We start from the raw sequence: 25,881 nt of genomic DNA, 5'->3' as shown, positions 1-25,881 counted from the left end.
TCCAGTTGAAATCCAAGTTTATTAGCCTGTAAAAGTCTGTTTCCACACAGTAATCATAAGAAATGAATGAATGTTTATGGAGCGTAGCATAAAAATATACCGAGTCAGCCATAGGTTGGAGTTTACGATTGCTCACAAAAATTAATCAGCAGATCACATGGCATTGCATCAGAAAGGCAAATCAGTCCTAGGAATGCAAACAATCAGGATAAAAAGGCAAAACATGTAAGAGCAGAGTATCAGAAAGCAATAATTAGTTCACAGTTCCTAATGTGGGTGACAGGTTTCTTTAGATCAGGTTATTTACCCACTAATTCTCCAAAAACAGGTTGAAAGCCAGTTGTCATAATTTTGCATTAACCAGTACATTCTCGGTCAACATGTCAGCTGCTCAAATTCACTATCAATCTCTAGGTATGACTATTAAAATATAGGCACATAAGAGACTAGGTATATTCAACAGTCCAGCTCCTTCTCCTAAAGCTTGGAGGCCTCCGACACTCACAGCTAGAAATCAAAAGCTAATGTGAGACATGTGGGTCGAGATATTCTAGTCCCTATCTGGACATATAAACCTTCTCTCTTCTTAAAAACCTCCAGCGTGCTATGGGTTCATCAGATCTAGGGAGGTTCACCTCTCTGCTGGGCACAGCAAACCTGATCCCTGGGAGGGGAAGGGGTGTTGGACATCTGGGATAAATTTGTGTTTGTTGTGCGTACCAGGGAGATGGCAATGGGAACGTTCCCCACTGGGTCCTGTTTGCTTTAGTGTCGATATTCTGTAGGGTTGTGTCCGATAGTCAAGCTGATGTATGGACTTTGCTCACAAGCTATGTCCGATGCAGAGAAGACCTGTTAGGAGATTTGGGCAAGCATCAGGAGTTTCTGATCTGGACTAACTCTTCCTTCTCTTTCCAAAGGAAACTGTCTAGCCAAAAAGAGATTTCTTCTAATGCTTTGGGCTTTCCTGAAGAAGTACAGAGGGTTAGTGTTACTAACTCTGTAAAGAGAGCAGACTTAAAGGAGCAAGGTAAGAAAGGTGTTTTCTTTTCAAATGTAGGATGCTTAAACACATCATAAACCAAACTGGGAACAACTGCACTGAATAATTAATCCAGGCTCTGGCTGACATCACATCACCTGCAGATCTTTCTACCAGAATTCAGCTGAATTATTTTCTAGCAAAGATCCTTGACTCTACAATTCAAGGCCTAATACAGGCCAATGAACCCACAGTCACAGTATCTTCAGTTATGGGGAAGACATATTAGACTAAGAAGTACCTTTGAAGTTTATTGGGAAATTAACTCATTAAGGCTAATTCCTAAAACACCTTTTCAGGAATGGGCAGTAGCATGACAAACTATTCCTGTTTATTAAATTAGTAATAATGTGACAATCCTCTAATTCGTCTGAGAACTTAGAAGAGCAGTGGAAATACTTTAGGCAGTCTAGATCCTTGTCTTGCAAGATTATGTTTTGCCACCCGCGTTTCCTTCATTCTGCCTTCCCTGGGCAGAACTGCTTTGCTGAAGGACCCAGTGACCCAGCCGAGCGTGTCCATCCTAAAAACCAAACGGCAAACAGAGATGACACTACAGTGGGAACAGATCCTGACATCTTTGCTGATGTGGAACTTCACCTTTCTTTCCTCAGATAGTTCCAGTGGTCTCACTTTATTGCATGTTCTGCAGTTATTACTGAGAAGTATTTCTTTCCTTTCCAAAATCTGTAGATTTTGGGGCCATCTATCCATGCCCAATGCACACTGGTGACTGAGTAGATCCTTACACTGAAGTAAGATTGAACTTAATAACTAAGTCACCTATATAATATCCTCCAATTTCATGAGCTATCTGGTAAAGCCCATGGGAACCTGCGGAGGACTAGAGCCTCCCAGAAGACACACTGCCCTGTATCACTAGACCGTTCATAATTTCAGACTTGTTCCCTGGAAATATATGAGAGCACTGAAATGGCTAGTGGCAAAACCAAATTGAGTCCAACACAGCCTCGAAGAATTGAGCCTCCACACAAAAGGGTATTTTCTTTCCTTTAACAGGCTTGGTAATAAGTTTGCCAGTTTCCACTTTGAAGAATTACCCGCTTGTTGGTTTGGAGGTTTTTTTAGGTTGGTTGTGGGGTTTTTTTTTAAATTAAAAAATAACAGCTATAAAAAACTAGAGGTAGTTTGAAACTGCAAGGTTCATATCTGGGGCGAGTATTTCTCCAGAGCTGAGGGACATTTTTCATTCAGACTACTATAAAACAATACTTGAGGGGAAAAAATGTTGAAAGAGAAAGCATTAAAGGAATAGGAACTCAGAGACCTCTTCCCGCTTCCAAATCGACCATCTCATGAAATGAGTGTTTTTCCTCCCTGTGAATTCTATATTTAATCCAGAGAGATCACTGAGTATGCCTGAGCAACCTGGCAGCCCTTTTCCTCCTCTTCAAACAGACCTCAAGATTCACTCTTGTCTAATGAGCGGTCTACGTCTCCCAAGAACATATATCCTTACGGATTTCGATAAGAGCAGACAGGATCAGTGGAAAATCCACTTCTGTTCCTTTTTCTTTTGTTGCTTTCTTTAAAAAACAAAAGGATACACCAAGGCTCCCCCTGGAAAATCAGCTGGCATTGAAGGAATCTCACAGACTAAAGGACCTACCTCATTTTTCTCTTTAAAAATTCTGGTTTGGCACCTGAGAGCAGACTTTCTGTTGATTAAAGGAATATTTCCAGAAATATGACATTCCAAATTTCACCAAAATCAGGTGACGTGCTGCCAGCACTGTCACGAACTTTCCCACCTATCTGAAGTTGCTTCAGTGTTGGCAAGTAGTATGGGGAAACAAAATGTCAAGTGAAAACCATTTCCTTAGCTATGTACATTTTTCTAGACAGGTAGAGAGCTGAAATTTGAACTGAGAAGCAGTAAAATTAAAAGGAAGATTATATTGGCATTCTCTCACAAACCATATTCATAATTCCAAATACTCCAACAGCAACAGGATGATCTATTCTCAGGACTATTGTTTGTTGCAAGAACTACAGATGAGATTTCACCTTTGCATGCTTCTTCCTACCAAGCTAACTGCTAATTTATCACATCACCCTGAATAGTCCACTCTTTTTATACAACACAGGTCTGCACTAAAGGGCTTAAGGCCTTTCTGTAATCAGTCTTGCTCCTACTTCATCAACCTTTTCATATCTTCAAAAATCTCAAAGTAACATTCCTAGTCAAAAAAGGCAGTATTTTTTCTGCTATTTTAAAAAATTCCAGAGTATGATGTTACCTTCAGTTGTATAACTTATGGGGTTTCCATCAATTGCCAATTGAGAAGGAATTAGTTTTGTAGGTATCGTACCATCACTTCATAAGTATTCATTCCCATAAGCAAGACTGAGGTCAGCATTTGGACCTTCTCACTCATTTTGAGGGTTCTTTTCTAAAAGAGGTTTTCTTTGTTTAAGATCCCACAAACAGGACCTGTTTATGGAAAAAGAGAGATATTTTGAATACTAAAGTCCTTTATTCAACAACACAGAAATATCACAAAAACAACTTTACTGGGCAAATTGAATGTTTTTATACAGTTTTGTACATGCCCCATAAGTGATTATTTTTTTCATAAATACACTGTTTTCCAAAACTGTTTTTTTCCATAATTGCACAAGCATACATACACCTTACACAAATATCTATTAGAAAATTTAATAGATAACTGCACAGTTCAGAAATAGGAGAACACTGTGAAAGGAGTACATTTCTGTGGCCCATGTTTCTGAAAATACCCTCCTAGTTCCCTGCAATTGTGAAAATGGAGTACTTTCTAACATAGGAGCTGTCTTTTGTTCACTAAGAATACAGTAGAGCTCAGCGTGAAACTGCCAAATTTAATAAAAACAAAATCTGAAACATTTAGCTGTTACATGAGAACCCACTGTTTGATATCACTATGGATCTAACCATGATCAAAGACCCACTACTGCTTTTTGCTGAATGCATTCGACCCTGAATGGTATGTTCATTTAACTACTTTCTTTCTTCATTATTTGATTACAGATATAGCCCATTTAAAGACTTTACATTCTTCAACATTAATTGTAGGACTTACATACCAGGGGGTCTGTACAAAAGGGAGTATTTTCCCTCATAGGGAGGGTCTGTTATTAATTGACAGAATGGGTACGTGTGCCTCCCTTTCAACATAAGAATTTTTCATAAGTTTATCTGGGGTATGCCAAAAATGCTTCCATTAGGCTTAGCACTCTCACCTAGAAGACAACAAAAGTTCTGCTTTTTTTTGCCCACCCCCTTTTTTTTCATTTGTCTTTGTGAGAACGAAGACTGGAGAAGAATATAAATTTTCACACTGAAAAATTATATTGGACCTTGTGAAAAGCACGAATTTGGTAATTAGAACTTGACAATAATCAGATTGACAAATATGTATATAAAGGGGGAGGGGAGGGGAGGAGGGAAGGGCAGCAGAGAGAGACAGGCCAGAAAAGGGATTTCCTTCTTCAAACATCACTAATTAAAATGCTCTATGCACACTACATCATATAAATACTGTTTCAGCAAAATCTAAAAACCTGATGGTGCAAAGGAACAACATCCGAAAGAAAAACCATATGGATAAATCAAAGAAAAATCAACGCTTGTTCATTTTCAATAATTAACAGGCTTGCTTGTTTGTTTGTTTGTTTTAACAGTTTTGAATTGACATGTCAAACACCACAATTACAATATACAGACCCATCAGTTCTTTAAAACAAAACAACAAAACAAAAAAAGAAAGCACATCAAGACATGCAACATTAGGGTATTAGACAGCGAGTACATTGCTATGAGTATCTTTGTACACCTAATGTAGCCTGAACTTAACTTTGCCTCTGCTTCTGTAAGAGCAATCAGAGTTTTCCAAAGAGCAAGGCAAGCTTACCAGCCAGATGTGCAAATAAGGCTTCAGTTTGTAAATCAATCAGTGCTTTGGTAGAGAAGACCTTGCAGAGCTCGTATTGGTCTAGCGATCAGTAACAGAGGACCTAACCAAAATGTCTCCAACACAAAAAAAATCTGTACACAGCTGCCATACAAAAAGACATAAAGCTCATTGAATGGGCACTGGATGATATTTAACTAAGGATCTCTTACAAACTGTAAGAGGGGCACCATGATAGAAGCATTTTAAGTGTGACACTCCACCTCTGAAGCCGCATAGGTGATGTCATATGATGCAAAGACATAGACATGTGCATCGACCCTTAGTTGAGGATGCAGGTGTAAGCCCAGCCCGCCCGCTCTCCTCCAGTTACCCTGGGTCACCCACGATCTGCCCGGTCCTGCTGACACACACATGTGACCTCTGGAGTTTTCTCCTCCTCCATCCCTTGGTCTTTGCTTTCTGAGCTGTTCCCAACACCTGCCAGCCCTGTGAGCTCCCTCACTTGCCAAAGCTGGCATCTTCCCCACCTGCACAGGTCTCACACTATAGCATTCCCAACCCATCCCTTGTGCTTCACCATGTAAGTGTGACCAGGGGCTGAAGTACTTAGCAAAAAAATGGAGAAAGTGCTGAAACAGTAGGAAATTTGCATGTGCTGTGCAACATTAACTGGTTATTTACATGTCCAGCACCTTGTCTGTGAAACTACTGGCAGTCCTATCTCATACAAAATTATAAATCTATCAAACACATGGCACAACAGCATTCACTTACTTTGATGGCATGGCCTTCTCACTTGTGAGTGGTATGACAAAGCCAAGCAATAAAAAGTGATGATCAACTGATAGTAAGTATCCCTAAGTTTAGAATCTTCCATATTTTTTACAGCATGTGAGTTACATCCCTCTGTGTTCTGCCTTTCTATGGAGTAGACATTACCTCCATGCAGCTAGAGCAGGAAGAAGAACGGCAAAGCATTTTTCTGGGGGCCTAAGGGACCAGTCATTCAGCAAATCCAAGATCTGTGGACCAAGAAATGTGTGGGGAGAAGTGATCTTTTTTAAAAGCATTTTTTTTAAAAAAAGCTCATTTTTATACTGCAAAAATATCCAGGCTCTCAAATGAGCACAAGTGCAAGTGCGACCCAAACCAGTCCAACTGTCAAAACTCATTTAACCATGAAGAGCTCCACTTGAACCAAAAATATGGCATTCCACTTTATAAAATGCCTACTCCGTTGACTGAAAATGCTACACAAAATCTCGTAGGTGAAGGGTAATTAAGCTGAGTCATCATTTTTTCTGAAGTCTGGTACTCTGTTTTGCATCCTAGAACAACCTTTATTTGGACTAGTTTTGCACATCCGCCTATGCTGGGCACTCCAGCTCAGAGTATAGTGGAAAATAAGTCAGACACCAGACAGCATTTTTGGAGAGATACCCCTCTGTAAAGCTCATTTAGAAGCAATGCAAGTGCATAAACAACTACTCTAATGGAGTGCTTGAAAGATTAATTCTAAATGTTACGTCTTCCCCTCTCACAACACCACAACAGAAGGCAATTGCTAGATGCATCACAATCTTTTTTATCTTGGAAAACTTGGCATCAAGTCTCTATGGAAGGATGCAGGGTAAACCAGTGCTGCTGTTGCTGCTGATGCTAAACAACTAGCAAAATAATAGTTAAAGCTAGAATTTATTGCTCCGGATTTAACTCACAGAATCACACTGTTGTGTACAAACCGTTTATCTCCATTGATGCTCAGACATGATTGTCTCCTTGTGTCTAAACACACAAAATACAAGCGGCTATCTGTACAGTTTACAGTACTGAAACACATATATTTGAAAATGAAGTATAGATATGTTACTTTTCAAAGATACATGACTTTATAGCAGGGGTTTACCCAAACTTTTTTTTTTTTTACAGCCACTTTAAAAATAGACAACAACTTCACTAGTATAGCTAAGTTACATCAAAGAAAGAATCGGTGTACTGAATGTGAAGAAGCTGGCCAATTCCCCAGGCTCCCAGATTTTTGTCTTTTGCTTTTGAGGAAACCCCTATACATAAATGAAAATAGTATCTGAGTATATTCTTCAATGGTGGACTAAGCAGTTTCTTAAAACAAGACTTTAGCTTGCCATTCACTTCGGACTGCCTCGAAAATAAGATACACTACTGCTTAAAAGAACCATCGGAATGCTTCAGCGCTGGGAACAGGTGTTCTCTAAAAAAAAAGCAAGAAAACAAGTTAAGCTTTCTTTTGTGGCATTGGAATACTCCAGTTCTAGTTGTTCTTTTCCTTTACATTTTAGGCATACTTTCAGTTATCTAGGAACAGCACGATGCCTCACATTGCTTGACAATTAATAGAAATATCCTTCTCCAAACACACACCATTTTAGGATCACGAGCAATACATTGTATTTAACACACCTAACATGCTGTCTTCTCCTTAGTTAACAAGTTAGTCATGAAAATGTAAACATTGCTAGAAAATATATCTGGAAAACAGTCAGTGCTTTTAGAATAACCACACAGTTGTACAATGGTTTCTCCCTGTGCCTTGGCATACTGGACGCACTGTTATGGCTTGGTTGGGTTTGCAGGTTTAAACACATGCTTTGGCAAGACCGTGTTTGTGACAGGGGAATAGCAAAGGCATTGATCTGTCACTCGGAAAGTGTGCTGTGTCTACAGACACCTTGGGAACAGAGGTCAGTATTTTGAAACCTCAGGCTGGCCACCTCGTTCCACGTTTAGGTTGCAGTGCAGAAAGAATTTAAACACATCCTTGACTTCATTTCACTGAGGGAAACAACTTGGGGTGCTACCCAGACTGCTCATGTACTTTCTTTCACACACATGCTGGACCTTGGCTTACTCATAGAGTTGCTATACTCCCTCCTTCCTCTGCCTGTTGCCCCCTGGAAATGATATCCACTTGCATTCAGGTGCCTCCATACACATTTGAGTACCAGCAAATTCCCTTCACAGCTTTAAAGTACCACATACGTGAGAGGCTGAGGGGCTGAGCCTACAAGGACTGCGTCACTTCTGTAAGGTACTTCTTATCCTGCTTCCTTCAGTTAAAAGATTGTAAAAGAGCCCTTGAACCCCTGCATCTAGATCCACATGTCTCTCCACCAGAACTGATGACTGCCCTGTCCAGGAAAGTGAGAATGAGCCCTAAGATGACTCTGTATCAGTCTGTCCCAGCTCACAAGTACTTGTTTCATTAAGAACTACCCACAAATATTATTGTTACATCCAAAGAAATTCCCCCAAAAATAAAACTGTGGAAATTTGCAAATAAATATTTGTAATGAAAAAGTTCTCATGGATTTTGTTGGTGTCACATATAGATACCATGTCTCTTCTTGAAAGAATTCTTTCATTTTTGTTTCAGGGAGCACTTTAAAATGTTTTCCTAGTGTTTCCATAAAAAAACAACAAACCATGGACCCTGCAGGGTACAATGTGCATTGTACTTGCTGTCAGAATATTTCTTTCTGAATTCCAGGGAACTGCTCATTAGTATGGCAACTATTTTTTGTTGAATAATTAGCCGAGTTTGTGATAATCAGGCTCAAGCAGTACACAGCTCCTCTTTTTGTAAAAGCCGTATGAAAGCTGTTATTGTTATGTTTATTTTTTTGTCCACATGGAAATATCAGAGATCAAAATAATTCTGCTTTGTCATTAGAAGTCCGACCTGTTGTCAATTCAATACCCACTCCCCCTCCATGAACATTACGCTTAAATAAATCATCTGAAAATCAACTCCCAAAGACAATGAGCTTGCTTTTTGAATACAATCACCCTGATCAGTGTGAGTTTTCTTTGTGTTGGTCATCCAAAAGTAGGAATTTCTCATATCCGTCTTTACCAGATCCAGTTCTGCCCAGTTACGTGAGTTGAGCACAAGCACAAGCAGTGACAAAGCACAGCAGCCCTCATCCCCAGGTACACCGAGGAGAGCTAATGCAATTGCTAGACCATCCGCACCGGCCTTTGTGGGCTGTAAGATGGCTGCTGAGAGCGAGGTACACAGATTTATAATTTATAAAGAGGTTGGCTGCAGAAGAAGCTGGAGTTTGGAATGGCAGGAAACAACTGTATGACTAAATTGACCTCAAAAGAACAGTCAAACATGAAAACGTATTAAACTCAATAGATTGTCTTCACCTGAAAACTAAGCGTAATATTCTGCTGTGGGTCCATCTGCCTGAACAGAAAACCACAGCTAGACAGAGAGATTTAAAGACACAGTGACTGAGATGGCCTTTATTTATTTTCTTGCCACATCAGGTTGAGTTACTGTCAGACGTTGTCATATCAGCTGGAAGTAAAGGTGTAATGCCTGATTAAAAGGTCATTCAGACCTTTAAATACACAGAATAGTATTTTTGAAGGGCAAAGCTGTGTGCTTTTGAAAAACTGCAAGATAAGAAATTTTTGCATCTGTGCACCAAGTTCTAATTAAAGATATACATTTACAATTAAATATCCATTGCATTAACTACCAATTTGGGAATGAAATATTAATCCACCCTTAAACAAAAAATGAAATCTTTTAAAATTGAATAGCTGGTTCAAGTTAAATCTAAACCAATTTATGTGATGAAATCCATAGATTGTACCACTCTAAGAATGAAGGTTATTTCCAGACAAAGAGAGACCCTTCAGCCCATTGAGAGGTTCAGCACACCAACGTACAAGTTTAAGTGCAATGACCATCTACTGCCTGGCTGTATAAATCCAGCAGTCCCAGCTGGGGAATCAAACTCTCGGCAAGATTACAGCACACTTCTGGATCTCTGTGCTGCCGGTAGGGAATCATTATCCTGAGTGACAGGAAAGACAGATCCCCCTGGAAGCCTAGGGAGGGGTGGTGAGGAGCAGAACCAGAGTTGATCAGTGTGGTTTTGCTGCAAAAGCCTTCACTGTGCCGGTGCAAATGCTGATAAACGGCAGGCTTGCTCTCAGGAGGATGCTCTGAAATCTCCAGCCGTGGCTTCTCCAAGCAGGTAATGCCAAAAAGCATAGCACTCGAGAAAACTTATCTCTACACAAACCTGGGATGAAATGACCTCCACACTTTCAAACTCTCTATTCTCCTCCCTACTTGCCAGCTTTCACTGCAAAGAAGTAGCTTAAATATTTGAAATTTTAATTATTGCCTTGAAAAATCAGCTTCACATAGGGGACCAAGCATGCTACGTTTTTGGAGGAGGAAGTAAAAAAAGGCAAGAGAAACCAACAGAAAATCTCTTCAATTAAGCAGCAATGGAAAAATGATACCTCCATATCTGTCCTGGGTGCCCCACAGGGAAATGTAAAAGCAGACCCTTGCTACATGCAACACATGAAAACAGCACACCAGCAGGTGATGGAAATTTCTCACCAAAGACTCTGTTTCAACACCTGTATTTTCACAGCAAAAGCACTCATTAAAGAATGATGCCTCCCACTGCCCCCTGGGATGCCAGGCAGTGGGCTTTGCTCATCCAAGGCCTGCCTGCCTGCTTGCCCAGCCCAGCCAAGCCCCATCCCTTGGGGAGCTAAAACCTACCACACCTGCCAGACCTCTCTCTCCTTGGCTCTCTGAGTCTCACAGCCAGCTGAAAGATATGATACAGACGAGTAAGGAAAATTGGCTGCTTCTGCTTGGGATGCTGTTGCTTAGGGTGCAGCCAAAATTCACAGCTACCTAACCAAGACTCACTGTAAGTCATCTGTATTATTATTTTCTGCGAGGTTAGGGAATCACTTGAGGTGAACCACATTCAGAAATAAAATAGAATAATAAAATACATCAGAGGACTACATGATTGTGACCTAATATTTTACCAATGTTAAAAGATGTTGCATTATGTAAGAATTCTTTGATGTTTGATCCATGAGCAAAAATCCTGCTCTCACTGAAGTAAACTCACATGTTGGCTACGTGTGAAATTATTAGCCAAATGTGGCACTCCTCATTCCTCTTGAGGTGCCCTGACTGAAACAATCAAAAGAAGAGGAAGTACAGCTGAGGTACATTCAACAAGATTTGGGCTACCTGGCAGTCTTTAGAGAGACCTACACAACCACAGAAATAGACAGCACCTTAATGAATCTCAAATTTACAGGGCAAATGAAATGTAACCAGTGGCTTTCCCAAAGCAGCGGGACTGGTGACATAAGGAAAACTGACCTTCCCAAGATCTGCAGAGAACTGCACATAAGCTTCTCAAGCGGGAGGGCAATCCCTTCATGAAATGCCTTCCACAAGAGGAACAATTTGGCCCACTAAGTTATATAGATATATATGTGTCTATGTATATCTCAATATAGTTATCTGTGTATATATAGAGATAGATGATCAGACATAGAGAAATATGGTGCTCTGTGGTGGCCAAAAATGTTCAGCTGGAAATTCCTGGCCCCTGCATGAAAAGTCATTTGGATCAATAGCAGCCCAGCCCAGCAAACACTGACCGCCACTGGCCATAAACCAGTGCCTGTACGTTTTCCTTACACTGTGCAAATACAGGCTATGCACCTGGTCAGTCCCACGGAACTCATGTGACCACCAGCAAGAAGGCAAACTGGCCTTTCCTCCACATCACACCTTCTATTTCCAGTGCCACAAGCTAATTTATGTGTCAGTCAGTCACCCTCGAAATGACATCAGCATTGCTCATACATAAACAGTGAAGAATCTGGTGCAAATTCAAAATTCACTTTCCATCCCCAGTTTCCCTCTCTGGAAAGAGCCTTCCCCAGACAAGTGCCAGACTGTCAGGCACACATGGCAGTACAGACCCAGCCTCGTTGCTGCGATGGAGTTGTCTGTCACACTGTGGTGTGCTAAAGGCCAGCAGAGTGATGCGATCTCCTGACCTGCAGAGCACCACAAAATCATAGAATGGCTTGGGCTGGAAGGGACATTAAAGATCATCTAGTTCAACCCCCTTCCATGGGCAAGGGAACCTTCCACTACATCAGGCTGGTCAGAGCCCCATCCTACCTGGCCTTGAACACTTCCAGAGGTGAGGCATTCACCACTTCTCTGGGCAGTCTGTTCCAGTGCCTCACCATCTACAAGGCATTTCTTCCTAATATCTAATCTAAACCTACCTTCTTTCAGTTTAAAGCAATTCCTCCTTTTCCTATCACGACATGCCCCTGTAAAAAGTCGTTTTCCAGCTTTCTTGTAGGCCCCCTCTAGGTACTGGAAGGATCCAGTCTCCTGAACCTCAGAATACCAGCATCTCCTGACCCACAGGAAGGTGGGTGGAAGTTGCCATCTGTCCTGCGCCACGCTGCTCTGCCACTGGTGAATGCAGTCTGGACAGCATCTCCACTCCCTACTTGCCTAAATACTAAGCCACCCCAAGAGGAAAGCAGCCTTTCAGAGTATCTGCAGCCCACTTTGTTCCACTCATAAATATACATTACCTACAGCAATGACTTTGGGGAAAACCTCCTGCTGCTCAGATTCAGCTCACACAGTCTCCTTGAATGTTTTTCTTCAGGCAAGGAGGCTTGGGGGCAAGAAACCAGTGTGTGAACTGCATCTCGTGGAAATGCAGAAGGAAGAGGCAGAACCTAGCACGTGGCACGTTTCTGCCAGCTGCTCCGCTGCCTGTCCTGGAGGTGTGCCAGGAGACCCACCACAATGACCTGACACTGAGGGGGCCAGTTGCGGCTGCAGGAGGATGAGTGGATGAGGCACTGCTCCTGCACTCCTCTTGGCTCTGGCACATGTGCACACCAGCTGGCACAGGAGAGCTTCACACAGGAACATCCCTCACCTCGAACTCCTGGCATCCTCCCCCAAGCCGCAGGCCCATGGGAGGGATGTGCTGCCCCAGCTCTGGATGAGGTGTGAAACAGTCCACGAAGCTGCTGCTCCCCACAGCTGCCAAAATCCCTGGCTGCCCACCAACACTGCGCTCCTGCTCGCTGTACGTGTTATCAGGCAGTAACAGATGTCCTCTAATAACAAGCTTATTATTGGACTTAGCAGATAAAAAGGGACACATACGCTGGGTCAGAAGCTTGGTGGTGAGTTGTATTCCACAGCCCACCTTAAAATATCTCTCCCCATACCTGAGCTACAGGCCTGTCTCCCTTCATACCAAGGATGAGATTTAACATTTATTTTAAAACTCAGCTTTATTTGCTCCAAGAGGAAACGCATCTGCGTGCTGGCAGTTATTTTTCCACTTGTGGTGCATATCTCTCAGGCTGTATTTGAGACAAACCAGATTTAGAACATACCAGATTAGGAAACTCATTTGACTTTCTCTGCCGCCAGCTCCACTGAGTGAAAAGTAAACCTTTGCCATGGGACATTGCAAATAGAAATTTAAAAATGTACTCCTAAGTCAGGGTCATGGTTTGAAAACCTGGCTCCTCTGGAATAGCTCACTCAGAGGTAACCTCACAAAATTTCAGTGGAGTTGGCTGGGGAGTAAAGGATTTGTGCCAATGGCCACAGAGACTTGCCACTGTACGGCCGGATGCTGCCACTTGGACTCAGCAGCAGGCTGTAGCTCCCCAGCCAAATCAATAGGATTAGTCAGAGAAGTAATGTGTTTCTCCACAGGAGAAAGAAGGAGCAAAGGTGTGCCTCATTTACATTCACTACACACCATAGTTTATTTTATATATTAATTTTTTTTCACTTTATAGATGAGATTAAATTTTGGGGAATGGGTTTTTGATCTGAAAAAATGCATAATGCCATTGGGGAAAACAGATGGCAAACACAGATCAGAAATCATAAGGAATCCAGACTAATGCTGTCAAAGAAAAACAGCTCAGTCTCAGGAAATGTTAGTGATGGAGTGAGCCCCTCTCCATGCCAGCGAGAATCTAAAGCTACGAGCAATCTTTCAGCAGAGCAGCTCTCATGCTCTGCTCCACCATCCTTAACATCCACAGGAGACAGCTCCAGTCGCTAAGCATCCCAACAATGCATCGAGGCTGGCAGGCAGAAGCGTTGCCCCAGGATGCAGGCAGAGCCCTAGAAAGAAGCACACCTCCTCTCCCCCTTCCCTCCCAGGCTTGGAGTAACTAGCAGTGGTCGCCTTCCAGCACACTCCCTCCCTTGTGCCAGTGCAGCTCTTTTGGCCAGCAAGCCGAGGGACAGAGCCAAGTCTCCACCTCTGCCGTCCCGCTCGCTCCCATGGGAGGCAGTGGGCTTGGCCGCCGGCTTCCCCGTGCCTGGCATCCTGAACGCGAGCCTGGCAGCGGCGGGCAAGCCGGGGTCGGGAACTCCTCCTGCCGTCTGCTACCCTGCAGCTGAGTTCCAGTTGGCCACGCTCCGGCCTCAGGCAGGGAATCCTAATGGCTTTCTGGCAAAGGCAGCAGGGAAGATACCAGAGGTTTGGCTTTTCAGTCTAGGGGTCTCCCACATGTCACTTGCAAAGGGATTCACATTTTTTCCCCTATTTCTATATCCCTCTCGAGCAGTTCATGCAGTTCCTTCAGTTTTTTCAGCTACCCCAGTATCTGAGGGTGGACCTGCTAAGTCTGCTAGAGTGCCTACTTGGCTTATGCGACTATTTTGCCTTTCTTAATTTATTATTTGCATTCTAACAGAATAGGAAGGCCTCAGGCAGAATGAGGGATTGTTTCTGTCGGTTCTGCCTGCCGGGTCTCTCAACTAGTAGGTCTGGCCTGTCTCCTGCTTTTGCAGGAATGGGAAAGGGCTCATACAAGCTTTAACAGTGTTACTTCAGAGCCCAAACTGATGCTAACCAGGTCAAAAAAGCTGTCACTCAGTGCTCCCATACTGACTGTGGGAATTAGTATCAAATAGTCAAATGTTTTATTAGCATAAAACAGAAACCTCTGTTACCGGGAAAAGTTTTATAGAGAAATTCTTGGGTAGAGGTTTGTTACCACGGTGCAACATAAAAACCAAGACCTTACAATGCAAAAGACAGTAAAAATGAAATACCACACCAGTGCTCAGCTTCTGCTTTTGCCTAGGACCTGCCTGGTTACTTCTGCTGACTTCTCTGTCAGACATTATCAACTAGAAGTGGGGCTGCCTCTTGCAATCGATGTACCACGTGCATACACCTCCCCCTCTCACACACACACTGCCATTCACCTTCTCCCTAATCAAATCTCTGTGAAGACCATCCATCAGTCCCTATCATTTATCCTTCACACACACACCAGCGCACAAAACAGAATTATTCTTGTTAACATTCATTCCATTAATGAGAAATCCCTGCTGGTTCACCATCCAGTGGTACAAGTCTTTGCACTCACAGGCTGACATCTCTATCATCCTCCAAACTGCTGCCCTGGGGTACAGTAATCTCTTACAGACTGGTCTCCAAGCAGAGGGGAGGCATGTTTCTTAGTACTAAACCTAAATTTAAATCTCTTTCCCCTAGAGCTGCTGGGGCTTCAGTATCTTTTTCTCCTGCATGGAACCTAAAATCGGCTATGATGCCTCATTGGTTAGCTAACTGCTTCTGTCCTTTGGGATTTTTCATATGCTGTTGATAAAAGAGCCAGTGAAAAATATATCCATTAAATGCTTGGTCTCTGCTTCCTTGTAAAGAAACAAGAATTCTGCGAAGCTTGCAAAAAAAAAAAAAAGGTGGGGGGAAAAAAAATACAGAAATACATTCACTCAAATGCAGCACTTGGAATATGGGCTGAAGGAGTATAATCAGCCAATGCCTAAGACTCATCACAGGTGCCAGCTTGGCTCTCTTGCAGCCAAACATCAAGGTGAGCACCATGTATTTTCTGATTGGATACAGGAAGAAGAGTAGCAACACAAACTCTTATACAGCAAGTCACTACAATTCCTGACTGGCAAGGAAAACGTTAAAAGATTGTAAATGGTTCTGAATCCCACTCATTCTCAGGTGTGTCTTCTGAAATTTTCAAGGATGACAATTAAGACACATCTCAGTAATTATTTTCATGACACTGTCACCTCCACTGGACTTTGACCTCCAATTTATTTTACATCAGCTTCCAAGCAACCAGCCAACCACATTACCACTTCCCAGAGCTCAGATGAACTGGTGATTAAGAGAGAGCAGGTTTTATATCATTACTAAAATGGTGTCATTGAGTCTTCTCCCACCCCCTCCCACGAGTCATACCCACAACCCTTCCAAATATATTTTTCTCCTCTTTTGTTTACTCTAAAACCAAAATCCTTTGTTTGACTGCTACTACTCACTTTGGAGATCACATATTTACCAATGTATACTCCTTGCCTCTCTTTTCCATTTCTGACCTCTTTAATTGCCTCACAATAATCATGCTCTGCCCTCCTTGTACCTTCTACACAGACGCCCAGGGTTCTTCAGCTCTGTTCCAAGCCTGTAACTGCCAAGGTTGCTGCATCCACTCTGCATCCCCACCCCGCAGTTACAGTGTACAGAAGGACAGACGCTATTGAACTGCAGTTCTTTTGGGGTATTTCTTTCACGACAGTGGAGCAAATTCTTTGAGTTACTGTGGTGTAGACTGATGTTCTGTCACCATGCTCCAGCTTTCCTAGGACACACAGTACACACCACCAAAGAAACCTCTAAGACCAAGAAGTCCTCATGGAACAAATCATCATTTTCAGCCTTTCATTTGCAAGCTTCCCCTCTCCCTTTCACATTTTTTGGCTTTCCTGGATGTACTCCTTTGTCATTTCCTTAGCCCTTGAACAACGTGTTTGGATCATGCCCAGAACAAATGCTCACCCCAATATCCAAATTCTCTCCATAAATTCCAGTCAATTTAAAAAATTAATTAAAGAAACTGGTTTACCCTAACAACAAGGGCATGTGAAAAACTCTGCTCACCCTCATCAAGGTCCCTTTCATCTGTATGAAGTCTTGGCCTTCCCCTGTACAAGTGCTAGGAAGATGATTACTGGTGAGCTCTTCAACTGCCTCACCTGAATTACTAATGGTAAACCAGCTCACAGCAGCAGATATATTCCGTGCTCTTCTCACCAGGGGGAGATCTCACTGCCATGTTCAGCCCTACCATTGTACCCTTCAGTGCTCAGTCAGTCTGTCCCATGGTCACTGAGTCATCTCTATGGAGGACCAGGCACCCCTTACTGAGGCTTCACACAATATAAACAACCCTCAGTCACTTTTGTGTCCTCCTCTGTTTGAGCACTCTGCAACTCTTCTTTCCTCCTCTTCTGTCCTCATCTTAAGTGATATGCATCCTGAATTCTCTTGGATTCCCCTCCGTTTTCCAGTATTTATTAAGTTCCTCCTTCCACCTCAAATTTTATTACTGCTTCTCAACTTCCTAAACCACTGACTAACCTCTCTCATCTCTGTACAAATAACTCCTAGTCAAATGAAGCCTGATACCAGCTAGTGGGGATCCTATACAAAAGTACAACAGACACCATGACCACAGCAGCGTGGAACAGAAAGGAATACTCTCCTGAGAGAGGAGAGGTGCAAAGTTTTCAAATGGCCAACACTTCCGAGACTGAAATAACGGAAAATACTGAGTAAAGCAGGGGAAAGAATAAGACCCTATGGTGAGTAAGGGGAAGGCGCTTGATGAGTATGCTGCCTGACAAGAACACAGTATCCAGCATGACCCAGGCTGCTTTTATTCCTTTTATGTTCTCATAACTCTCTTGGCACCAGAGTGTCTGGTTAAATAAGAAGGAACGGAGAAACACTGGAAAAACTGCAAAAAAATTAAACAGGCTTCGTGCATACCTGGCTATGTATTTTTATAATGTTAATTAAGAGGATGCCTAGGAGTTCCAGGGAGGAGAAAATATTTCCCATAATGTGAGAGAAGAAGTTAACAAGCCTGCTGGGATCTTTTTAGCCCCTGCAGAGCTAAGGCTTCAACATTATTAAATGGCTGTCGCATCTAAAGTATGGTGCAACAGAACACACAACAGAAAGCCCAGGATGCTGAAATGGGGGATGACTTCAGATTACACCACAGAGTAATTCAATTTCAGGACAGGTGTTTGCATGTGACTGAACAAGATATGACTGCGGAAAACAATAAAGGTACCCAAAAGAAGAGAGAAGACAGACAGAGCAGTATGGGCTCCCAAAAAGCAAAAGAAGTGTCAAATGAAACTGCATGCTTCAAGACATTGTGGTTCAATACGATCATTCAAGTAGATGAGCTATCAAAAATACAGACACTACAGAAGCAGAGAAGCACTTTCTCTGGATGATGGTACTCCTCAGAAGACATGGTGTCTGCTGACATGGTGTCTGCTGCCAATTTTTAAGCATGTAGTCGGTGACTTGTTAGCAACTGGGAATTGTTAGCAACCGAGGCCAAGTCCTAGGGACTTTTTTACAGTGACATGAGTTACTTTCTTATTGCTCCTAATTCACTTGGGTACATCCAAAAAACTAATCTTAAAGCCTTTCCCTTTGCAATTGACAGCCATTTCCCATTGTAACCAGCAATCAAAAGGACTATACTATATTTGATGAGTCTTTAAAGTGTATATTCTAGGTTTGCCTGCTTAGAATTACTTCACCAAGCCTAACCCTTAAAATATATGCATGTTAAGAGCTGGAAGACTACTAATTTTCCTTTTAACAATATAAATTTTTAGGATATCTGGAAAGGACCTGTTCTCAGTCATTGCCATGTATCAAATGCATGACAGCATACAGAAATTAGTATCAACCTTTGTTTAACTCTGTAGCACACATTTATTTTAAAACCAAAAGCACAGCACCAGGATGTTGGTTTCTGACCAAAAAAAAGTTTCTGACCCTTTGCTTTCCACAGTACAAAGGGATTGCTTTCTGACATCCTAATTCATTCTCCAAGTAAGCAATGTCTTCCCTAACTTCAGTAAAAGTGTTAAGTGTGTACTTATTAAATATAATTGCATGGAAAGTGGACCCAAACCCCAATAATATGAATATACATGAACAGGCAGACAAAAATTGAGACTGTTCCTTACTGTTAACCACTCCTAAATAACGGTGTATAACACGACATTCACGTATCTACCAGCTTAAATGAATCTCCCTATATGAATGAGGCATGATGTGTATAGTCCACATTTTGTAGAAACATCAAATTGGAAAGATTTTCCAAACATCCCGTAGTTGCCATAGGACTCCAAGTCATGATGGTTCTACGCACCGCTAACTGAAATAACTAGTTCAAAGTGACCAAGATGATTTGGGGAAAAAAAAAAAGAAAGAAAGAAAGAAAGAAAGAAAGAAGATACTTATTATGCAAATTACTGCTCAAAAAAAACCCCAAACTGCCCTCATTCATCATCTTTTTCATAGCACATACAGCTTGCCCAGCCTAAACAATACACAGAGATTTCATTATGTCAGCTTAAAAAACCAGATTAACCAATCAGTCACGACACTGAAACCCAGAGTCTGGTACAGAATCCCAACACCCCAACTGCATAACCTATACTAGTACTTTGAGAAATGGGCAAAGAACTATTCAGTGCAATCAAAATGCAGAACCCCCATAACCAGTTAATCTCTCTTACCATACGGACAATTTCACTGGCAAACAACCATAGTTCAATGATTTAAAACAAGGAATTTCCAGTGCAAGTAGAAACCAGTGTTTGTATCAAAGAGACTGCTAAGTCCTTGACTGGCCTACAATTTTGCAGAATTCCTTGACATTCTGTTCAGTTCAGTACCAAATCCCACCTTCCTTAGGCAGGAGAGACTTAATTTTTGCCCCCTTTAACAAACTACACCATATCAAGCAGCAATTATATTCTAAATTGAATGCTAATGTCATGGGCTTTGGGCACTTCCTCTGCTTTCCAAGTGTCACACAAGGAAAGGGAAGCAACAACATATGAAACAGTAAACCAGACAACATCCAACTCCATTTCAGAGGAAATCACTTGCACTCAGTGATTTGCCAGAACTGTAAAGAGACCAAAAGCTCAACTCCTCTGGGCTCTACACATCTTCCTCCACCCCATGTCTCCCAACAACCACAGTGCACTCCTGCCTTGCAAGATAGGATCCTAAGACATACGGTCAATTAGCTTCAATGAGATTTCCGAGCAGCAGAGAGCAGGCACGAGTGGAGTGAGAAAAGATGCTTGCACCTGCTCTGGTCTTTGCCGGAGGTGGCAGTAGGAGGCCCTGTGTTGTTCCCAAGAACCTCTAGAGATCAAAAGGAAAATTCATCACTGAATGTATATTTATCCCAGACATACAATATCCGAATGAAAGTGATAAAAAACCATTGCAAAGCACTCAATGAAGGTCAATCTTGCTCTGCTTCTCATGTCCCCCACTCCCTGCCCACACCATCATGGCAGGATTATGCATCATGCTGGAAACCCCAAGCAAGAGTATCACAGTCACCCAGCAAGGGCTCTCATATGGTGCTAACAACCAGTTCCAGTGCCAGGCACACTCCTGCAGGCTCAGGCCTGGGAACAGAAAAACAAGAGCACCCTTGGTGGAGCACACGGGGTATGAATGAGAAGGAAAGAGGGGAAAAACAGCATTCAGGGTCAGTCAGGGCTTTGCAGCCAATTCCAATGTGAATTGCACTCAGGACAGACTGTGGTTCTTGCTCCAGCTGTAAATGCCCAGGAACAAGGACTGCTTCTTTGCTCTTCTGCACAGTGTTTAACACATGCACACAGGGAGACTCGGCCAGATGGAGGGCTACAAGGCAGTGGCAGGCAGGAAAGACAGGCTGTCATACAGCAACATTGCTGATGTTAAGTGATGAACAGCAATGCAGGCTACAAGGTGGTCTTTCTTTTTCACCTTCCAGTTAGCCAGTTGGATCGTGTTAGCCACCTGCTCCTTATCAGACTTTACAGTTCCCCCTCACACTACTCAATTCCATCATGCCGTCACTTAACTCGTGCATGTAATTTAAAGCTAGATAGACGGCAGGGAAATTGCTTCCTCTGAGGCCTCTACTAATTGACCCCTATCCACAGAGCTCAGCAGTCTTCCCTTAACGCGCTCACACACGCTACCGCTACACGAAGTGCAAGTTCGGAGGTTGCCAGCGCAGCCTCTCTCCCCCGTGGCAATGCCATATGGTGTTAAGATTTTCAGGATCAGACGCCGTTCCTGCTGAAATCAATCATCACAACCTATCCCCGGAGAAGGCCATCTCAAACTCCCACTGGCTTGAAATGCAACTCAGCGAGGTGCCTTGGATTTGGAGGCTGGTATCGACTATATCAGGGTGGTATGCAAACATTCACTTGAATAGCGCACGTATCAATTAGCTGGGCTATTACGAAGAAAGCAAGTGGTACCAGCTATGATGACAGCATGCCTAAACAGATGATAGTTCACATTTGGGCAGGACCCATCAGCCCCCCCAATGCAAGTCAGCCCCTCTGCCTGAATTTGTTACCATGCTAATGAAAATGAGGAGTGGGGTAAATGAGATTCATATGCTGAATGGAAGTGGTTCACTTCAAAGAGAGGGGGACGTAAACTATCATCAGGCTTCTAATCTTCATAACCTGCAGCAGAAGTTATAGACACGTACACCAATCAGAGGAAAATAAGTAGTCTCTATGGGTAAATAAAGATTATGTCTCTTTAAACCGACTGTAAATCTGAATGAACACAGAATATACATACACAAGTAGGCAGCGTGCAACATGACGTCAATCTTATTTTTATAGATTTATTATTGCTGTACATAAAATTTCCTAATAATAATAACATTCTATGAAAAATACTAGAGCATTGGGACACCTTTAATGTGAAAATAGTACAAGAAAAGTAGGAAAAAATAATTAAAGTGTTTTAAAAAAAATGCTGAGTGAGAAGCATTCCATTAAAAATGTGAGGGTCAGGGACTAGAAAGCATTCACATGAATCTGTCTTCAACTCCATGTACTAACTTTAAGAGTTTTATCCTATGCTTTCATTGCACCAGTAGAAAAGACTTAAAGGAAAAAGAGAGAAATGGTTTTCATGGGATCAGCCAGCTTACTGTTTATTGGTATTATTCTCGTTTTTCATTTATTCTGTTTTTAAACATAGTTCCACCCCTTGCCTTAAATCACCCCTGCAATTTGCAGCCGCTGTCGAGCACAATTCATAAATCTTACAAGTGTGTAGTAGAATTTGAGCCCCTCAATCCTTGATGCATTTCCATGGGACTGTGCCTACCAAGGTGCCAGGGGATCCCCCATGCAGAGTGGGGGCTTCCCCAGGAGCATGGGCCAAATGAGTCACTCCAGCGGCTCACTCCACAGAGAGGCTGCCCTTGCCTGCCCCTCGACACCAACACTGCTACTGCAGTGTCCTCATGTAGGCCCTGTCACTCTCTGACACCCTTCCAGCTGGTGGCCATACGGCCAGAGCACTGCTGCTGAGCTTGTGCTGAGGGCAGCCCTGCTGTCACTCTTTATTAGGTAATTTTTTTTTTAAAAAAAAGAAGAAGAAAGAAGGCATAAGGAAAACAACCACAGAAGAAAGTTAGTCTTCCTCTCCTACTGACAAACCACATTTCTGTAACGAAATCAGTCACATCCTGTGACAAAACTTTGTGATGGGCCACAACCTGCAGAGAAGCGATGCCTTACTGACATCTCCACAGCTGGAAAGAGAAACCTGTTTCCTTCGAGTCACAGTGCAGCAGCAGAAGAGCTTTTGTGTTTACGCATCTGACAGAGCACAAACAGGAGAGAGTGAGTGGGAGAGAGAGAGAGAGTGAATGAAGAAAAGAAGTGAAGGCAGGTGGTTATGAGAGCACACAAGTGGCTAATTAAACCACAGGTTTTACTAGTCACAGTGGTTAAACAATTTTAACAGGCGGCATTCTCATAACACGCCTGAAAAGTTTTTACGCTGTCGAACACCTTTGTCAGGAGTGAGGAAGTTCTGGAAATGTGCTCAGAGATGCACACAAACCCATAGGAAGATCTGATAACGTTCAAATTTGTTCCAGAGATAGCTCACTTTCTGCACAAATCGATAAGCCATCAGAACCTATCATTTATCACAAACATTAAATCCCAGCAGCATCCTGGTTTGCAAGCCTAATGAGGGAACCTGGCACACAAAGGCACCCCCAGTGCTGGGTGGTGTGGGGAGGATTCTCCATGCCTCTGGCTCAGAGAAATCTCTTTTAGGCTGTATTCAGCATTATAATCCATCATTAACAGACTGGGGCATTGGGTATCTTTGTTGCAAACTTGCTACAAAAGCAACAAAGGCATGCTATTGAGGAAAACAAGAGTTGGAAACCCAACCTAGTTTCTATCCCCTGGGAAGTCCATCCTGGTTTTTGCATTAGCGATTCTGGGTCACCATACATTCACAAAAAAGAGCTAAAAGGAGGGAGAGCTATGAATCAAACTTTCAGCCAGGACAGTTCACTCTTGCAAAAACGGATTCATTAGTTGTTTTGATGAAGCTGGTTAGGAAAGAGTTAATGGTATCAGCCAAATGTCAGTTAAACCCCCAAATGCTGCTTTTGTCCCATGGCAGTGTCAATATCAACACCATTATCTCCATTTATTTAACACAGAATAAATTAATTGACTCTTAGTGTTGCTTTTTCCCTGGAATCCCTCATCCCACCTCTTCCTGGAGAGAACTCCTGCAAGCAATGAGCAAGGGAATAAACCGCTCTGCAGACATGCACGAGCATACACACACACACACACACACACACACACACACAGAGACAGAAGTTACAATTTCTCACTTAGTTTCTGATTTCTGTGACTACAAATCTTTATGTCACCCGGCATACACTACTCCTCTGTACTAAATCCATCATCCTCGACACCTTCAAATGCATCCGATATGTGCATCTAACCAGCAACACTATAATTTTAATAATGACAAGGGATTAAGTGTGATTACTAGTCTTTTCTCTCACTTGTTTCCTCCCCCTAACCATACCACCCAATTGCCGTTTTCCTCACGGATGTGATTTCTGGTTCCCATTGTCTGTCGTACCCAATACATTAACCGAAATGTCTGCGACATGGGATCTGCCTGTCTCTCCTATGCCTAGTAAACCTGAAAACCTGTTGTTACAGCTTTGGGGAGCACAATACATTGTCAGTTCCGAGGACACATCATAAAAATAACCGTACATACAGTTCACTCCAAAATCAGTTCAGTCATACCTGTGCTATTCTTCCATTGTGTTTAATACACCACGAACAGGTTATTTCGTAAAAGACATTGCCAAAGAGATCACTTGGGCACGTTTCACCGACTACCAGGCTCTATGGCCAGTTGCCTGTCTAGGACAAACTGCTACCAGCCAATCTGGAGATGAACTCGCCATCGCTTTCCCCTGAACTTCTGACAGCGAGAGCCGGGCGTTCTGCTAAAACTTTCCCTTTCCCACCTCCCCGTCCCTACAAACCTCCCCGAATCGTCATTATTGCCGTTAATTAAAAAAAAAAAAAAAAAAAAAAAAAAAAGAGAGAGAGAAAGAAAAAAATAATGAAAAGAAACCAGAGAGAGCCAGCAGTCTTATGGAAACAGCACGGCAGGTAAACCAGGTTAGCATCGTCCCGTAACGGCCACGAGCTGGCGGGGCGGGGGCCAGCGCCCCCCGACCGTCCCTCCTCGGCCCGGGGCCGGAGGCCAGCGGCCAGGGCCCGGCTCCGCGGGGCGCCGCGGGGGGCGGCGTTTCTCTTCCCTGCGGGGCGGAGAAGGGCGGGCGGCGGGGCTGCGCCGCGGGGAGCCGCACCCGCGGCGGGAGCTCCCTCAGAGCCTGAAGGAGGCCTCGGAGAAGGGATGCTGCATCTTGAAGCTAGACAAGAAGCACTGGAGGGGCGGGGGCAGGGGGTTGAGGAGGGACGGCGGGAGGCTGGGGAAAAAGAAATCATCTCCTCTGACCTCTAGCGAAGTGCCCGGTTTTTTCTTAAGCTCTTCACATTTCCTAAATTTGCAGATCTGGTGTCCCGTTTTGCGGTTCCTGCAACTGCTGCAGACTCCACAGTTGATGAGCCGCTTGCAGGGCACGCACACCCCGCAGCGTTTCCGCTTCTTCTTGGCGGGGTTGCCCGCCCCTGCCCCGGCCCCGGCCCCGCCGCCGGTGCCGCCGGCCCCCCCTCCGCCTCCGCCGCCACCGCCTCCACCGCCCCCCGCGCCGGCGGCGGCTCCCAGGGCGGAGGCGGGCGAGGCCGAGGCGTGGCTCTGCGGGCAGTCCGCCAGGTTGGCGATCTGGAAGGCGCTGTCTGTGACGGCGGCCGAGGCCGCGGCGGGGGAGTGCAGGGCCGTCATGACGATGACCCCGGGGGGCAGGGACAGGCCGCCCAGCGCCGGGATGGCCGAGAAGGTGCCGACGCGGTCGGGGAGGTTCATGATCTCGGCTTCGGTGGCGCCGCACTTGAGCTTGTTCATGCACTCGCCGGCCAGCGGCCGGCAGTGCTCGGGGGCGAGCGTGGAGAGGAAGTTGCCGTTGGCCATGGGCAGGGCGGGCTGCTCGGCCGGCGGGCAGCCGGGCTTGCCCAGCCGCTGCGAGTCGCTCCGGTGGTGCATGCCGCCCCTGCCGGCGTGCAGCGAGGAGGCGGCGGCGGCGGCCGCGGAGGCGGCGGCGGAGGAGGAGGAGGAGGAGGGTTTCCTCGCGCCGCCCGCCGCGCCGCCGCCGCCGCCGCTGCCCCAGAGCATGGCGGTGGCGGCGGCGGCCGTGGCGGTGTCGCAGTTCCAGGGGGACATGCCGATGCGGGCGGCGGCGGCGGCGGCGGCGCTGGGGAAGATGGGGGTGGTGATGCGGGCGATCTTGGCCGCCTGGGGGAAGGCGCCGCCGTTGGTCTTGTAGAAGGTGGCGAAGGAGCGGTACCTCTCCATCTCCGAGTTGTAATCCACAAGGCTGTTGAGGGCCCCCTCGGGCAGGTGGCTGTCCTTGGGCAGCCCTGGCGCCTCGGGGTTGGGGCCGCTCTCCACGCACACGTTGGTGTTCATGGTGGCCGGGTCG

General features: G+C 44.2%; 1 protein-coding gene across 1 annotated transcript; it reads right to left on the bottom strand.

The window, feature by feature from the left end:
• CXXC4 (CXXC finger protein 4) lies at positions 1-25,873 on the bottom strand. The gene is made up of 2 exons (XM_027635764.1): positions 24,801-25,873; positions 1-7,189 (listed from the first exon to the last, which is right to left on the bottom strand). The coding sequence occupies exons 1-2, from the start codon at positions 25,866-25,868 to the stop codon at positions 7,145-7,147; spliced, it is 1,113 nt and encodes a 370-aa protein (XP_027491565.1). The 5' UTR covers positions 25,869-25,873; the 3' UTR covers positions 1-7,144.
• Between the last annotated feature and the right edge of the window lie 8 nt (positions 25,874-25,881).

Source organism: Corapipo altera, unplaced genomic scaffold, assembly GCF_003945725.1.
Source record: "Corapipo altera isolate COAL_440 unplaced genomic scaffold, ASM394572v1 22b, whole genome shotgun sequence".
Taxonomy (NCBI): Eukaryota; Metazoa; Chordata; class Aves; order Passeriformes; family Pipridae; genus Corapipo; species Corapipo altera.
This window is presented reverse-complemented; position numbering and strand designations above follow the sequence as displayed.

Bases quoted from the DNA above. Each gene is read 5' to 3' on its own strand.
- CXXC4 (XM_027635764.1), bottom strand. From the start codon at position 25,868: ATGAACACCAACGTGTGCGTGGAGAGCGGCCCCAACCCCGAGGCGCCA. The intron at 7,190-24,800 runs GTCAGAGGAGAT...CTTTTTTTTTAG, and splicing joins AACCGGGCACTTCGCTAGAG to AGAACACCTGTTCCCAGCGC.